At 41.8% G+C, this 18155-nt stretch overlaps 2 protein-coding genes across 2 annotated transcripts; one reads left to right on the forward strand and one right to left on the reverse strand.

Annotated features, from left to right (window-relative positions):
* Positions 1-502: 502 nt before the first annotated feature.
* Positions 503-15468, reverse strand: LOC118216534 (sodium-independent sulfate anion transporter-like). Its single transcript, XM_035397795.1, has 14 exons — positions 14962-15468; positions 8084-8296; positions 7327-7566; positions 5850-6042; positions 5344-5429; positions 4913-4992; positions 4200-4336; positions 2891-3069; positions 2597-2669; positions 2383-2433; positions 1974-2034; positions 1704-1759; positions 1424-1564; positions 503-1120 (listed from the first exon to the last, which is right to left on the reverse strand). The coding sequence occupies exons 2-14, from the start codon at positions 8084-8086 to the stop codon at positions 966-968; spliced, it is 1455 nt and encodes a 484-aa protein (XP_035253686.1). The 5' UTR covers positions 8087-8296; positions 14962-15468; the 3' UTR covers positions 503-965.
* LOC118216536 (neuropeptide B-like) lies at positions 11314-13558 on the forward strand. The gene is made up of 2 exons (XM_035397797.1): positions 11314-12398; positions 13042-13558. The coding sequence occupies exons 1-2, from the start codon at positions 12123-12125 to the stop codon at positions 13168-13170; spliced, it is 405 nt and encodes a 134-aa protein (XP_035253688.1). The 5' UTR covers positions 11314-12122; the 3' UTR covers positions 13171-13558.
* Positions 15469-18155: the final 2687 nt, after the last annotated feature.

Raw genomic sequence — 18155 nt, forward strand, 5'->3', positions numbered from 1 at the left:
AGCAACAAATACACTATATGGCTAAAAGTATTGTATGTGGACACCTGACATCCAACATCTCATCCAGAATTATGGGGATTAATATGGAGTTGTCTGGAGTAGAATGTGATTCCAAACCACGAACAACAGCCCCAGACCAAGGGGTGTCCACATACTTTAGGTCATATGGTGTATATTTACACATACACACACACACACACACACACACATTATCTCAATTTTCCAATAATAGATGGCCCCTTTATTTAATTGCCTAATCTTGCCCTCCTCTCTGCCTGTGCTGAGGTGTAGTGAGAAGTCTTGTGCATTTGGCTACCATGGATCACCTAGGGTGGGTGCTACACATTGGTGGCTGAGGTAAGCTTCCCTTCTTCACTTTAAAGCACTTTCACATTATATGATAAAAAGGTTCTATATAAAATTGCATCCACTCAAGGGAGTGGTCACCACTATATAGAACCACTCTATGGCTTGGCCTACTTTAGAGTGTTTCTGCTTGCAGTTTTTTTTTCATTCTCAATTTTTTATCCTCTCCAAACTTGAAATGTCCAGTTGCACACATAGGTCCATCTCATCATTGCAACTTCCTTTCTCAATTTGGGAGAGTGCAGACAAGCACGACTTGTCCTCTGGAGTTCCCCTGCCTTCCTCCACCCTTGATTTCACCCAATATTCCGCCAGTAGAGCTGCGCGGTTCTCGCATCCACCACCGGAGGTCGCTGATGCACCATGTTTGGTTGAGATGGTGAAAGTTTACGAGAACATCTCAACGCAATCTTCCCCAGACACATTATTTCTCTTCCTGTAACTTCATGTGCATCAGTTTTTGAGGAAACATTACATTTTATTAAATATATGGTTAAATATCATCAAGGAAGTTCAAAATTGACAGGACTACTGAGGGCAAAATAATCCAGGTGAGGAGGTGACCTGCTGATACATTGTTCAAGTTTCTCCAGGGTGAGTCATGAGTGGTGTATGCTGGAGTTCACAGAGAACTTTTTCCTTGTAAAACTGAACAGATGGATTGCTCCGGAAACAGCTACACCTCCGACAATGCCATACTGCATCTCCCAGAAGCTCGCCAGGAAGGTCACCAGGAAAGACACCAGGTCCACTCCTATGGACAGTCAGGGATGGGTGGGGGGGGGAGTGTGAGAGGTGACACTGAGATGAGAAATCAGTTAACTTGTTCACTCTTTTACTTTGATATCACTCTATCTCTTTTGTCACAAGTCGGCATGGTTCCATTTCCAAAACAGGACGCAAGTCAACAAATCCAAGTACCACACAGCCAGCACAATGCTGGGGCTGGGTTTCAGCCTGTCACAACCTGAGATCCATAGGGGAGAGCTGACATACCATAGTAACAGCAAGTATGCAATATAATACCTCACATAGCTGGCTTGTTGGGCACACTCACCTCCAACCTCCCAGATCTCCTGGTACCCTCGGAGGTCAGCCATGGGAGCCACAGAGGAGATGATGACCGCAGCTAGAGCGGCCTTAGGGACGTAGCAAAAGAGTGGCATGAGGAAGACCAGAGAGAGCAGCACGATCAGGCCTGCGGAGAAGGGGGGGGGGGGGTGTGGGTGCCCAGTGCAAGTCTTCAGATTAGATACATGGCTGACATATTTTTGAAGCCATAAAAATGTATTATGGGGTTAATGGTTGAAAATTGCTGTTGAAAAGCGCTGACTCACCTGTCACCACGCCCCCTAGTGGTGTGCACACCCCAGTTTGCGAGTTCACGGCGCTCCTGCCAAGACACGGTCATACATATTTGTCGTTGTTGTCCGGCATCTTAATTATAAACAATTGCAGTTGTAAAACAATCATATAGTAGAACGTATTACGAGCACAGTCCGTTTTACATCTTCATTCCATGCAGATGCATGCAAGATGAAGAAGAATATGTTTTTGCGTATAATGACAGCGCACAAGTATACAGGTGAAACCTGAGGATTCCGTACCTTCCAAAGCTCCCAGTGACGGGATACGCAGAGACGAAGGACCCCAGGATGTTGGTGAGGCCTGTGGTGATTAGCATTGCAAAGTAAATATCACTCACTGGCTCACCTGTCGTTCTGCGGCTATGCCTGTAACATTGTTATCGAAAAAGGAGGTCTGAAAGAAACATGGTGGCTAAAGAGGGTCTGGGTGGCCATGGCGCAGTCTGTAGAGGTGGGGCCTTCAGTCCGCATCGGAAGGTGGGCAAGGTTTCCGTTCTCCCCACCAGAGCGGTAAGCTCACTCCACCACCAGAGGGCCCGAACAGACAGGAGACGTGCCTGGGAAGTGGACTCATGCAGCAGGGGAGGGGCCAAGGGCCGAACCAGACGATACACGGCCAATCAGCACAGTGTACCTGCTTAGTACTGACCGATTGCAAAGACCTCCTGGTTGGTGTCGATTTGGTAGTTGTTCTGGCTGGCTGGATAGTTAAAGAGGAAAAGAAAATGGGTGTCTATATTCATGGAGCTACAGAGGTGATGTTTCGGCAAGGGAAATTACAAACAGCAATCTCTTTTATTTATTTATTTATTTATTTATTTTGAATCTTAGCTGTTATTCATCGGCCTGATGATAAGGCTTACCGAAGGCCTTGGCTATTGCGATGCTCTCCAGTAATCCCATGAAAGGGATGACAACCAGTCCTCCTCCCAGATCCTTTCAGAGGGAGAGAAAGAGACAAGAGCAGACAGATTAGCACAAAGCTTAGAAAACCAGGCAGCTATGTCAGTATAGCAGCGGCAAGCTAAATTTGGTTGAAATGAAAGCGCCTGTTTACAATGTAATATTGTGCGTTACATTGTGCTGCTTCAGGGTCTCCACATTTATCTGAACAGCAGTTATGTACAGTAGGGGCGTGAAAAGTGGTGTGTGCGCACCTGTGCGATCTCACTGAAGGTGATCACCTCTCCGTCGGATGTGATCTCGGAGAAGGACGGAGCTCTGAGCGGGGGGAGGCCCTGGGAGGTCGAACCCATAATGGTGAACATTCCATTCCCGGATTCCTCGCACGCATATGCCACGGCAGTGGCGCCAATCACTACGAGGGCACAGCGCGCTACAACAACACATGCGCAGATGCAGTCAGGGTTACACAGCGCGCTACAACAACACATGCGCAGATGCAGTCAGGGTTACACAGTGCGCTACAACAACACATGCGCAGATGCAGTCAGGGTTACACAGCGCGCTACAACAACACATGCGCAGATGCAGTCAGGGTTACACAGCGCGCTACAACAACACATGCGCAGATGCAGTCAGGGTTACACAGCGCGCTACAACAACACATGCGCAAATGCAGTCAGGGTTACACAGCGCGCTACAACAACACATGCGCAGATGCAGTCAGGGTTACACAGCGTGCTACAACAACACATGCGCAGATGCAGTCAGGGTTACACAGCGTGCTACAACAACACATGCGCGGATGCAGTCAGGGTTACACAGCGCGCTGCAACAACACATGCGCAGATGCAGTCAGGGTTACACAGCGCGCTACAACAACACATGCGCAGATGCAGTTAGGGTTACACAGCGTGCTGCAAGAACATGTGCGAATGCAGTCAAGTTTACGCAGCATGCTACAAGAACCTGCGCAAATGCAGTCAAGCATGCTATAAGAATGCTTTTTTCTGGAGATTTTGGAGGTCTTGAGGTGTGCAACTTGGTGTATCACTGTATCTTTTACTATCTCTAGCTCTAGTCATTTTGTTACTATGTTAAATACATTTGTTGGTTTGGCTAAAGGCAACTGCCGAATAACTAAATTATCAACTGTAATCATTACAGTCAGCATACAGGTCAAAGTTCACAGAAAGGTGATTATATAATTGTGTGTTCCTGATCTAACTGGTTTTGTCCAAACCACATACTTGTATACTGTATACTGGTATACACTATATTCTCCAGTATGCTTGGCAGTACATACTACTAAGCAGACAAGCACACGGTATGCAGGTATACATTTGAACTCCGAATAATTAATTGGTTAATAGCTGGTAATCAAACAAATTCCCTAAATTCCCCACATTCCCTAAATGTTGTTTTGCTGTTTCTATTTATAAAACCTCCAACTGTTAAGTCTCCTTAGACAAGAAACTCCTACGTGGAATGTATGGAGTGTGATTGGCAGCCAACTTTATAAAGGACAGCCAATCAAGTGAGTGGAGAGAGGAACCTGTGTACCTGTGGCAAGGCCTCGTAGCAAGATGCGGGCGTGACTCTGGGTGGTCAGGTCCCCTGCACCTTGCCCGTAATTCTTCATCCTCATCAGCATCGTCAGCAAGCTGAGGCAGAGCAGGCCCAAGGTCACATCCCCCAACCTGACAGAGTGAACGAGGGGGAGAGACAGACCTCAGATAATGGGCTCCAATCGCTTATTTTATCCATCCTCGCCTCCTCGGTCCTCGCTTGACCCGGAAATCGATCGAGGTCCACCATCTTTAAGGACATTCCAATCCACTAAATGCTCCTTGGTGGAGCAAGGAGTGAGGAGGCCCCCAGAGGATGCTTCATCATGGAAACATTAGTGCGTCCTTTGCATAAGTACTTTTTTCGGAACGCGTGATGCATAAATGATCGACCTGTGGCTCCACCTCTCCCCGTCTGGTACATCTGTAATTGACGTGGCCTCAAAGGACATTCCATTTGCCTAATACACGTTTCCTCGATTCCCCCATTCTCGCATCCTTTCCTTGCGTCCTCTGCTGGGTGGAGCCGAGAAGCGAGGAAAGGACGTGAGGAAAGAATGCGAGGAGTGAAAATAAGTGACTGGAATGAGCCTGTTAAGTTCACCCTGCTCTTCCTTTCTGAAGCTGCTCCTCTTCCCCCTTTGTACTGTGTCCATACAAGGCACACAAGGAGGAAAGGGGGAATATCAAAGGCAAAATGAAGCTCACCTGGATTCAGGTATCCTGCGAAGGCTGTCATAGAGCTGCAGGACGAACTGGTGAGGAATATCCTGAAGACCCAGAATGTTCTACAGAAAAAAGAAAAATGCCACTTAATAAATGTGAAATGGACACTGATGGGTGGCTTTTATTTGGTAGACCCACCATTAGTAAACTTAACAGAATGGGTCTGTGAAACAGTTCTGTAGCAGCATATCTACATATTCCAATTCTGCACAAATCTTCAGGTCTTAAGAATAATAATAATCATCATCATCATTAGCAGTGACATAAGTATCATCATGATCATCAGCAGCCTCATAGTAAAGTTTAGCTATATGGCAACTTTTCAGGATGTAAAATTTCATATTTCTAAAGAGGACTCACTGCCTGCCTTGGCCTTTGACATTTGACCCCCAGAGAAATGCCGCCGGTCTCACCTTCAGTTGCCCAACGCTGATGGTGAAGGCGGCAGCGCAAGTGAAGCCCCTAATCACCGGGTGGGATATGAGATCCAGCAGGAAGCCTGCAGAGAAGGGCATGGAGACAGAGCTCAGAGCCTGGGAGCAGCAGCAGGAACACTAGTGATATAATTCACCACTTTGTAGGACTAAGATAGGGTAAGATCATTGCTACAAATGAAAATAGAGCAAATGGAGAAAATGTTACCGTGCTAACGTGAGCTAGCATCTTGCCTCTGAACGTCATGGCCAAAAAAAAAACATGTCCAGTCAAATGAAGTTTTTCACACTTCATCATTTTGCCTTTTTTCAACTGTCCATACTTTATATAACAATAATAATAGTAATAATAATGATAATAACTTTATTAGTGTAACCCTGCCCAGGATAAGCGAGTATAGATAATGGATGGATGGGTGGATTTATTAGCATAGCACTTTTCAAGCATAAAGCACAAAGTGCTGGCCTAGTCACAAATGACTCACCCAGCTTCAGAAGGGCAATAGCGACCTGGATGACCCCACACAGGAAGGTCAGGAGCACGGCGTAGATGGGATCGTGGTGCACGTGAGAGGCACAGAGGAGGGACATGATGCCCGTCGGGCCAAGAGCCAAATCCTTTGCCGTTCCGAAGATGCAGTACACAAACCCCCCCATGAACGCCGAGTACAGGCCATACTATGGAGGGGGTTGGGGGGGGGGGGGGGGGGGGGGGGAGAGAAGTGGGTGCTGTCAGGTGGCTCATCCTATTAAAACACTGTTACTGAATGCACCCCATCGAGAAGTGAGAGAACAATCAAAACAAATTCCACATTCGTAGAGGAACCAGATGACCACAGGTGTACAAGTTGCTTATTTTATTATTAAGCAGAGAGCATGAGTTTAGAGAGCAACTGATTCTCTGTATACCTGTGCTTGTCAGTTTGGCTGGTAAATATGATAAATTAAATTCAATACAAATTACAAATAAAGGTGTTTTGGATGACTGTGTTTAGGTTACTAATGACATTTTCACGTAATAAAGCAGCGCAATAAAACACGTTGCCTTCCTGGCGCATGTATATTACATCATCATATCTGTCCTTCATATCAGCCGTTAACTTCGCTTAATCAGCTAATACCAGTAAGTTTGTTTAACTCACGTGTTTGCTTTACAAACATGTTTAACGGTTTGTTAAACAAATTATAACTGTAAACCATGCCTTTGTCAGAGAAATGAACTGAATCACATGACAAACGATATATCCTTGTATATAAGTTAAAATGTCCGGGTATTAAAGAGTGTTAAACTTTAACAGAATGAGAAAGTGCAGGTGGAAGCTAGTTGTTTGTAAATAACCACTGTGTCATTAGTGTTTCTTCATACAGATAGGGACGTATTATGATTGGTATCAAACTGCAAATCATTGTTTTGTCAAGGCCAAATTCAGCCAAACAGTACATTCATACAAATCTGTCGGCAAATTGTGTTTTGAGTCACTTTTTCTTATTTATAATGATAGAAATGTACCATTTCCTAGGATGTCACACATTTTTAATTATCATACAATGTATGTTTTTATTAAAGCTTTTCAAAGAGTAAGTGCCTTAAACATACATCAGCTGTGCCACACTTAATCAAATCTGCAGTGTTCACCTCTCAAACACAGTTCTGTAAAACACTTCAGTGCACAAATATTTTCAGTGCAGAAAACATTTCTGCATTTTAAAGAAGTGATCATATTTAATCTTCTCAGGCTGGGATGTCGGACTCTGATCCTGGAGGGCCACACTGTCCGCTGCCATTTTTTACTTCTTTTTAAAATCAACAGCCATTCAGGACGTACGAACTAAGCGTGTGAATCATTTATCAACATATTTGTTACAACTTAAAAGAATCACTAGTGTAGAAACACACTGAAAACCAGCAGGCACTAGGCAACATGCTGCATAAAATTCCATATAGGGTGGTCACACACTCACCTGCACAGGTAGGCCAGCTACTTCAGCGTACGCCAAGGCCATGGGCACTGTGGTCAGACCCACTGTTGCCCCAGCGATCAGGTCCATCTGGAGCCAGGTCAGTCTGTACCTGGGCAGCCACCCCAAGACTGGCAGACGAGCCTTGAGTCTAGCATTGGAGCAGCTCTCCATTACCTGGTACCTGTCCAGCCAGGGGTCCTCTACCTGAAGCTCTATCCTGCCTCGCGTGCCGGACTTAGCCTACCCACAGACGCAAATGGAATATAAGGAAGTAATATGCATTTCATCGACAAAGAGAAAAATGTCGGCGGATAAACTCGGACGAGAATAAAGAAATGAAGTTTCTTTTGTGTTTTAAGAGGACAAGCTCGCTCTTTCAAAGCGCTTCAGCGGTAAGCAATTCTATTCCCATTTAACTGGTAACTATTCAAAGTCAAGCCGAGGAATGGGAGTTTTCGTTTTTCACGCAGACTGAAGTCTAAAGGTCACGTACATGACGTGCATAAATATGTATACATACACTACACATCAGAACCAACATTAGGCTATGACACGCAGTCGATTCACCTCCAGACTGAATTGTTAAATATCATAGGCTATATGATAGCTAAAATGATTATATTACATTCTGAATAATAGCCTATATGCTTATATATGAATTTATATATAACTCAAACGAAACTGAAAAAATATAGACTATTAAATGACACCTAAAGTTAATCTATGACTAAACTTTAAAAAACAAATGGTAGCTTACCATTTTATCCAAATCCGAAATCAAAAGCTCGTTCTGTCAATTGGAAGTTAAAAAAAACGCTGAAGTTGACACTCATTGATTTTATCTACGCAGTGTCAAAGCCTTTGGTATCGTCTTGCAAGCCTTTATGAAAAAGTATTCTTATTTTCGCCGGAGAAAGCTCTGGAGGTTGTAGAACAGCTGGAAATCCACCTGTCTCTTTCGGTTGTCATCCTGGTGGGAAACCGAGCATTTTGATAAACCGGAAAAACTGGTTGTCAAGGGTATTTACCGGTTTGGCAACCGGAGTGCCGCCAACCTGACAAATACATACAGTATATAAATGAATAAACACACACGCACACACCCACATACGCGCGCGCGCGCGCACGCACATATTTAACGCCACTCACCCCTTGTATATGGATGCAATAACTTGTAATAAAGAAACATTAAGTTAGCACATTAAGTTTAAATTAAATAGTGTATTGAACATTGGTTTATAGGCTACATAAAATTTTTAAAAAAATATATATATATATAAACACAGGGCTGTGTACATTCATTGTAACGTCATTTGCTTGATAACGCCTTCTGCGTGGATATTTCTTTTTGAACTGGCCCGCGCTCCACATTGCTTCCATTATTACGTTCATCGTCACGTTATTTGTGTGGTGACGCCTTCTGTACTGATACTTTCGGTTATCGCTTGCAACTGAAGTTTTGTTGCAAGAGCTAGAAAGCACTCCCGTACACAAGCCGTCCATTTGTGATGAAACATACCCACCACACGGTGGTGCTGTACGGCAGACAAACAGCTAGACTTATCCGCATTCCTACGTGTGCAGTGCCGAAACACTGACGGATGCTTGAAGCTCACTCCAAGTGAAGTGCTTTACCTCTATGGTAAAATGTTCATGGAAAATTGTAAGGTAGGCTATCCCATCTGCATTGTGTTGAAAGGTTAACTTCACGCAGGCATACGACCTCAGTTATCCTGTGAGCTGCTCTAGGCGTTTTTAAAACTTTTCACTTCAGAATGCTTTTCTTTAGAGAAGAAACGCTTAAAGAAGGACACTGCAATAGAACCAAGAAATTGATTTTTAAAAAGTCAATTTGAATCAACGCAAGTTAATGAGGCAAAGTCTGTATGTCAGTTAGGAACAGAGGAAAACAGGAAATAAATCTGCAAGAAGCATAAAAACAATATCACAATCAACATCATATAGGGTAAGCTAAAAAAAAATTACGATTATGTTACTAAATGTGATGACCTGTTTTACATTCAATCATAGGCCTACAACTCACGTCTGATTGGTTAATTTCATTTGATGGTCAAATGCCTACATGTCAATATTTCTCATTTAGTTTCAAGAACTGCTTCATCATGCATTGAGATTATCTTAGACACATTTGTATTGTTGTTTTGTTTACCTACTACATATGCCATATGTTTCATTATACGTCTATGTACACCAATAACAAACCAAAGGCATCCACAAAATTCATACAATTTTCTGTGATTCATTCTCATGACAACCTTCACCACGACCACCTTGTTCCCCAAAGCTTCCATTAAATATGCTATTTTACTTGAATTGATAAAATGCAATAAATAAATAAATACATCAGTTGTTTCTTGATTTGGGTCAACTCCAAAATTTAAAATGTGCAATTCAGCAAACTTTTATTAAAGGGTATTTTTATACATTTTGGTTTCACCGTTTAGAAATTACAGCAATTTTGATGCATAGCCCCCATTTTGGTGCACCATGTTTGGGACAAATGGCTTCACAGGTGATTTTGATTAGTCAGGTGTGTTCAATTGCATCCTTAGTGCAAGAAAATAAAAGTTTTCAGTATCTAGTCTTTATTCTAGGGTTTTGATTGCCTTTGGAATCTGTTATTGGTATTTGTCAACACAAGGACCAGAGTTGTGCCAATTAAAGTCAAAGAAGCCATTATGAGGCTGAGAAATAAGAAAAAAAACTGTCATAGATAGATAGGTCAAAACTTATCCTTACCAAAATTAACTGTTTGAAATATGATTAAGAAGAAAGAGAGCACTGGTGAGCTCAGTAATCTAAGGCTAAGAAAGACCTCTACAGTTGATGAGCAAAGGATTCTCACCATAATGGGAAGGAAAAAAAACCCAAACACCTGTCTGACAGATCAGAAACACTCTTCAGGAGGCTGGGATGGATATGTCATTGCCAACTGTCTGCAAAAGACTTCACAAACAGAATTAGAGATGCTACTATGCAAGATGCAAACCACAAGTTATCCATGAAAACAGGATGGCCAGGTTACAATTTTCTAAGAAGTACCTAAAAGAACCTTCAAAGTTCTGTAAAAAGGACTTGTGGATAGATGAGACCAATATTCTCTTGTATCAGGCTGATGGCAAGAGTAAAGTGTGGAGGCCAAAAGGAAGTTCCCAAGATGCAAAGCAGCCCCCCTCCTCATCTGTGAAACATAGTGGCGGGGGTGTTATGGTTTAGGCATCAATGGCTGTCACAGGTAGTGGCTCACATGTCGTCACTGATGATGTAACTGTTCATTGCAGCATCAGAATGAATTTTGAAGTGTACAGAAGCATCTTATCTGCTCAAGTTCAATCAAGGGCCTCCAAACTCATTAGATGGTGCTTCAAGACAATTCTCCTAGACATGCCGCTAAAGCAACACGGGTGTTTTTCAAAGCCAAAAAACGGGAAAATTTGTGACTGTTCAAGTCAATCAGCCAATCTGAATCCAACTGAACATGTGTTTCATATGCTGAAGAAAAAACTTAAGGCAACTAGACCTGAAACAAGTAGGAGCAAAGGATGGCTACAGTACAGGCCTGGCAGAGCATCACCAGAGTAAATACTTAGCACCTTTTCTATATAGTAAAACCAGTGAATAAAATGCCTTTAAATAAAAGCTGAGAGTGTGCACTTTAACCATATGTAATTTTTTTTTTTTTACAAATCTAAAATTTTGGGGTACAGAACTAAATCAAGAAAAAATATTCTTTGTATATTCGTCTTCATCCAAACATTATGGAGCTCACTGTATTAACAAATTAACTGAAGAACATGAATAATTCAAGCAGCTAAATGGCTCGTTTTAATTGTTTAGACTGACCTTTTGTAACATGTGCCTGCAGGAACAGGTAATATTTGGATGTGCAGCTTGCCCTTGGTGAAATATATTACGCATTCAGTAGATCAATATTGAAACGGCGTCGAGCTTTGACACAAAAGTACCTTGAGACTGACACAAATGCGCGAGGGAAATTAATAATCACTAAGTGTTCTGCCGCAGGAGGTAACCGTGTTAGTTTTTCGTTTAGAAATTCTAGGCAATACACAAATATTAAATTGACAAGTTTTGAAACACAAAAAGGAGAGAGAATTCTTATCATATGAGAATTAAATATGTCCCCGTGGAGTTTCCATGTCACACGAGGTCCACGCGATGTTGGTTTTAAAATGATAATCGTCTTTCAGGTGATATTTAATTTCAATGTGAAGTCGGGAAGACGATTTAAATATACACTGTTTATATTCCAATGATGTTTAAAGTTGGTCTTTTTAATAAAATCGAACAAAAAACAGTATTTGTTTTTGACATAAATTCTCCTTATTCCAGATGCTATTGCTGGCTGAAGTTTGGATCCAATAATTTTGGAAGTTCTATTGCGTTGCGGATTAGGCGATGTGTCCTGGTTATACCCGACTAGCAGTTTTAAACGTGAGTAAACCATTGTCTGACATTTGAGAGATGCGCGTTCAAGACTATGAATAAAAATAGCAATAATAAAAATAAAAAAGAGTGTTAGAATTTGCATTATCACATCACCTTTCGCCATTACCCTCCCCAACTGGCATATCGCGTAAACCGATCAATCACGTTTGAATTTTCCCTAGGGCATATGAATCACCAACTCTGATGAAGTTGACGAATGCGATTGCGATTATGAGGTCCCTATATAAGCAGCGACATTTTGAAACACTGAGTGTAGAGTTAGCTGTTAAGATTTTGAAAGCACAGAGAACTCCGACCTCAAAGCAACAATGCTCGCCATCGAGAAGGTTCATGTCAAATTCGCCTTAGTGTCCATAGCTATTTCGGTGTTCGTTTTGTGTAACCCCACGGAAGCATGGTACAAGCAAGCCACTGGACCAAGCTACTATTCAGTGGGCAGAGCTTCGGGTTTGCTTTCAGGAATGCGGAGATCACCTTACGTCAGGAGGTCCGAGTCCGAGTCCGTGCTTGAAAGCGGAGAATCTTCAGAAAACAATGCGGTTTCCGAATTGGTTGACCGAAAGAACCCATTCCTGAAAAACCTGGTAAGTACTTACAATTGGTTGATTACTCTTTTAAGTAGAAAATATATCAGAGTTTGTATAGGTTATGCATCCAAGGAACATATTAATTACCGCTTTGGACATCTTAAAAGTAACAGTAAATATTAGCTGACAGTAGGCCTATAGTTGTACACATTGGGTTTATATTAAATAAAATGTCGTTTTCTGAAACTGTAGGACAGTGGACCGAAGTCAACTGCTAACTGAAGCGCGCGTAAAGAACAGCAACAAGAAATGCATTTATCGTGCAGGGCTCACGGTCTCAATCATAGAAGTTATAATATACGCATACTGGACGAGCATTTGCTATATTGTAAAAGACATGTGCATTCTTAACACTGCATAAGATCGAAAAGAGATCAGTTTATTCGAACACGATCAACAGTCTGTTTACCTACCTACTATAACGGTAGGCTATCTATTGACCTGTAAACAGAACACTTTCACATATTGAAACGTCTGCAGGGTTACATGATGTATTCCAAATGAAGTAATTTGAGATTACTATAAACCATGGATTTACATACAACCCATTTCATTCCTGTTCAAATGTAAGAGCTGTAGTTTTTGTTACAAAAACATCATAACTAATGATTGTTTTTCGATCATTTTTGTTCTTCTGCAGGCAGTGTGCGTCAAAGACATCTCGCCAAACCTGCACAGCTGCGAACTCGTCCAGGACGGCACGAGCGTGTTTCAGTGTAAAGCGGACGTGTTCCTGTCTCTGGACTCACAGAACTGTCTCAACGCCTGAACAGAGTCCCTATTCCGTCTCAGTCAAAGCACATCGTCTCTAACCCGAGAGAGCTCTAGCGATGAGAAGAGCGCATTGGACCGACGACACTGAATGTCTCTCATTTTACAACATAAAAGTAGCCTTCGGTATGTGTCAGAAATGCTCGTTCTGTTTTACCATAGTACCCAACTTCCATGAATAATTGCCCTTCTGCTCTTAAATGGGCAGCAGATGTATATCATAACTATAAATTATTTGTTGCTGTGCTGAACACCTTAAAACGGGTTGTTTTATTGAAATTAAAACTACGTAACTGTTCACTTTGTGTACATTTGTATCTATGATGAATTCAAGTGCAACATTAAAGAAATATTTCATGGACTCAATCCACGAGCCTTAAAAACAATCACTCGTCTTGGTTCTGATTAAAAGATTTTCCAACATTTTCTGGAACAAATATCATATATCTTGTGTCAAAAACAGAATTAGCCTATTCCTATGCACAGACCTATTTCCAGAAACGTTTTTACAAATGTGTTCATTCATTCATTTACAACACAAGCGGTAGCCTACCTATTGGCATTGTGATTTATATAGTTTGTTTGATGCAACTAAGAGATTGTTGTCTGTCTATACAAACCCATTTCAGACAAAAAATCCCAACAACAGCCTATGTAGCCTGCTGTTGGATTGAAAAAATACGTTGTAAAAGTTAAAATATAGCCTATAGGGGGTTATCTAAGCACAGACTGAAAGGGTGCCAAAACTTTCATGTAACGTGTTCATCTTAGTTCATTATTTTGAATCAGAAATAAATGCAAATAAAAAGTACTCATTCAGTACAATCTACTGAAAGATAAAACACGTTTAAACTTTGTACAACCTAGAGGTCCGGTCAGCTTCAGTTAACTTTGAGATTCACTGTAACATACATTTTTATACGGGGTGCCAAACATTTGCATATAACTATAATATACATACATATGATTTTTACAGAGTATTCATTAAATGCGCAATTTTTAGTTCTAAATTTTATTCTGAATAAATAATAGAAAAAGAATAGTGCACAAAAGAGAGCTTATACTGAATTGCCAACTGGATGACTGCTCCTCTTTCTCTCATATATCAACACCCTCTGTCACCAAAACCATCTTATTAGATAACATAACGTAACAGCATAACAGAACGTAGCATAACACGACAAAGCATTACATGACTTAAAATTATTAGATAAGTCATTTTCTAATAGGAAACATCAAGTTACATTACCCTCTGTTACGAAATAACATAAAAATTGTGTGAAATTTGTAAATTAAAAGTAGCAGCACTGCACTCAGTTGCTTCACACACAAAAAAATAACGATACGATTTTATGTTGTAGGAAGTTTAGTCTATACACTATGCCTGTACATCACACCATCTTCATGTTTTTTTTATTTTTATAGAGTTTGCAGTTTTATTCAGTAATCAACAGGTTAATGGGCATGCATAAAAACCCACAAAAAGTGTGCTATTTCATAAGACAGCTAAAAGAAAAACAATACAGCACAATAGAAAAATACCATATTGATGACATTCTCTCAAATTTGCATGTGAGTGATACAGAAGGGACAGATTCAGTGAAACATCCACTGCAAACTGTGGCACCCTGGGGGTCTGAGGAGAACATGTGTGTGACCAGTTGTAGAATTAAGAGATTTTTAAAAAATGTTTAAAAAAATAATGCATGATTTTGCTTTAGTTATACTGCGCTGCACTCCCATATTTGTTTCACACCGTGACCAGTGACCCATCCCTTCCCTTACTTACGCCTTTCTGGCGTTTTCTGTCATCCATCTCTGCTGTCACTTGACATTCTCCTCAGACACCAGCGGCACTCTGACACCTCGTCAACCCCATTACGTGAAGGAAAAACAGGATGATCAGCGGGAAAAACAGCATGTTCACACCCTTACCTCTCAGTGAGCAAGACATTAAGCACCATAAACCATCACCCCCTCCCCCCCAATGCTCTTACCACCACCCAAAAGATAAAACTCTATTCTGTCCAGGGGGTATTGGCATCAAACAAGTCATACCATTTTTGTACAGGTAATCCCAAAGGTAATCACAAATTGCTTGATACATAAACAGCTACAGTGCTGTATAATTGATGAGAAAATAGACACTCCAAAGAAATTCGAACAAAATTACAAAATAATCACCATACAAAAAGACAGGTAGAATAACAACAATGCAATTACAGGTACAGTACTGACACAAATCATGGAAACAATGCATTTATAAACAGATTTTGAATATTTTGCAACAATTTCACTTTTTCCCACGGCGCGCAGGAACTGCCGCCGTGGGCTCTGTATGGCAAATTGTGGTCACTTGGTCACTCACTCACTCACTCACTCACTCACGGACAACCTGCTGGACGCATGCACAGGTGGTGCTTTCTTTAGTAGGGCACATGCGCAGGCGCATCTCCCAAAATCACCACTTCAAACGGCATGACATTTTTAAGCACAGCTTTATCGCCTAACATTACTTTCGCTAATCCTAACATGTTAGTGTTTCGCCTGCTTTAGTTAACCTACTTAGCGCGTACCACCGATACAGATGTATGGACACACGGAGGACAACAAATAACGTTACAGAGGAGAGGACGTGCCATAGCTAGCTAGCTGTGGGTCTGCACGGTTTCGTGCTTGTTTGTATACTAAATGCAATATGTAATAATGCAACATCAACATAAAACAAAAATTGAGAAATAATTTGTGATAAGTAATAATCATTACGACTTCCTGTATGTATTTGTTCATACCTACATAATTCAGCAGTCTAATGTATCTTACTGTTGGAATTTTTATAATCAGCATGACCATGTATTACTTTGCCCAGGATTTTTCTACATAAAATGATGATATTCATGCAAAGAGATTTTCAAATTACTGATGATCACATAATGTTGTTACCACTTGTGGTCAAGGAAACAACTGTTTTGAACACATTTCTACAGAGGAAAATGGCTCTGAGAAACAACAACAGAAGAAAAAGCATGCACAAAAGTTTTATAAGAGTACTAAACTTTTTCTTCCCCCAGGTATGACTCGTTTCTATGTATTATTAAGTTTTCTCTACAAGCTGCTGGGGAGAAATTCTTTTTAAAAAAAAATTTTATTCTTACTTTATCATTTTGATTCTCACAAAGTAGACAGTGCGAGAATATACAGGAAGTGAATAGAGCATCTCCGCTCACCCTCGGCATAAAAATGTAATCTTTGTGGCATTGCATTCAAAACATCATAAGCGGACATGTTGACTCCCCCAGACAATAAAGGAGGTAGAGCTTTACGGGGCCTCAATCCCCTGCCCCCCAAATCCCCCACCCCCCCATCATCCACCACCCACCACATGGGACTGGCAGAAAACAGGACAGGTTCATAACGTAGCGGAGAAAGATGACAACCTACCAGACCTCGTTCTAAGGTATACAAAATGCTGTACTGAAGAGGCGGTGTGCCAGTTCCAGATAGCATTCCAGCATGACCGAAGACGTCATGACTCCCAAAGATACACAGGCTTGCAGAACCACCTGTCACATGTGCTCTGATCCGTAGCCTGTTAGCAGTTCAAAAATCAACATATTTTTGGCTGGACCGCAACAGCGGGGCCAGCCGCACAAACGCGAGTGTCTGTGACTTTGGGGTGATGAGTGATGAAGTTACACCATTGGTCGGCCGAGTTATGAAGTTATACCATTGGTCGGCCGAGTTATGAAGTTACACCATTGGTCGGCCGAGTTATGAAGTTACACCACTGGTCGGCCGGATGAAGTGTGCTAGGTCCAGCCATATACTATGTTTTGACCTTAAGTATATATACCTTTGAGTATAGACCCAAGCTTGTATATATACAGGACATACGGTGGTTTCCATACCGACTTTTGAAGTCTGTTGGTTCAAAAATTACTTCGAATAATATCCTTAACAGAGGAGATTAAGGGAGCCGACAATAATAATAATAATAATAATAATAACAATAATAATAATAATAATAATGATGATGACGACGACGATGACAGAAGAGCGTGCGCACGATGCTGAATATTCCGCCACAGAGCCGCGGACAAGCAGGCGTCGAAGTTAATCACAGGCCAGATACCCGAGCGCCTGAGGCCGTCACACAAGCGGGGTGCGGAAATGAGCCCGGCGCTCTCGCCGGCGTCTTTATTACCGGCTCCATTCGGAGGTGTCGCCGGCGCGTCTCGCGAGCCCGCTGTCCCCGCGAGGGCCAATTTTCCGCCGAGCCTCCCATTTGCTCAAATCTAATCGCGCATTTGCTCGGCCGCCATCTCGCAATTCGTAAAAAAGAGGGCTCGTCTGGGCCGTGTCCGCGTGGTGCTGGGCACGCATACGATTTAAACGGAGAGGGCTTACTCCCCCCCTCCCCCCTCGCAAAGAAAGTAAAAGAAATCATTAACATGAAAGACCCGAGGCTGTTTATTCACTGGCAAAGTACTTTACTTTCGGACATTTCTTCCAGTTGTATTGAGAGTAGCCTATAATTTTATAAAGCAGTTACGTGGGGGCATTGTACTGAAGTGTGGTTAATGCACTGGATCTTCATTCGAAACATTTTTACAGTTTTTACAGTTAAATTTCTCTTGACTTGGTCAGGGAAGAAGTAGGCCTACAACGCAAAATTGTAAGTTCTCGTGTATAAAGCAGCGTGATCTCCAGTTATATAATTACAAGCGTTGCACTGATAGACACACACATCTGACAGAACTCAGATGTAATGGGTTCATAAAGTTTGGCATTCTCATGGGTACAACAAGCATCCAGGGAATCCAATTAATAATCTGTCCAAATTCAGTCTGCTGCTCGTCGAGGTGGTTCTCTGGCATCTTGGCTTCAGGGAGACATACTATGGATTGAACAACAGGGACATACCCCGTAGCCCTCAAAATTCAATACTGTAACGATTGAAGCATTTATTTTCATCAGAGGAGA

The sequence above is a fragment of the Anguilla anguilla genome, chromosome 17 (genome assembly GCF_013347855.1).
Source record: "Anguilla anguilla isolate fAngAng1 chromosome 17, fAngAng1.pri, whole genome shotgun sequence".
Lineage (NCBI taxonomy): Eukaryota > Metazoa > Chordata > Actinopteri > Anguilliformes > Anguillidae > Anguilla > Anguilla anguilla.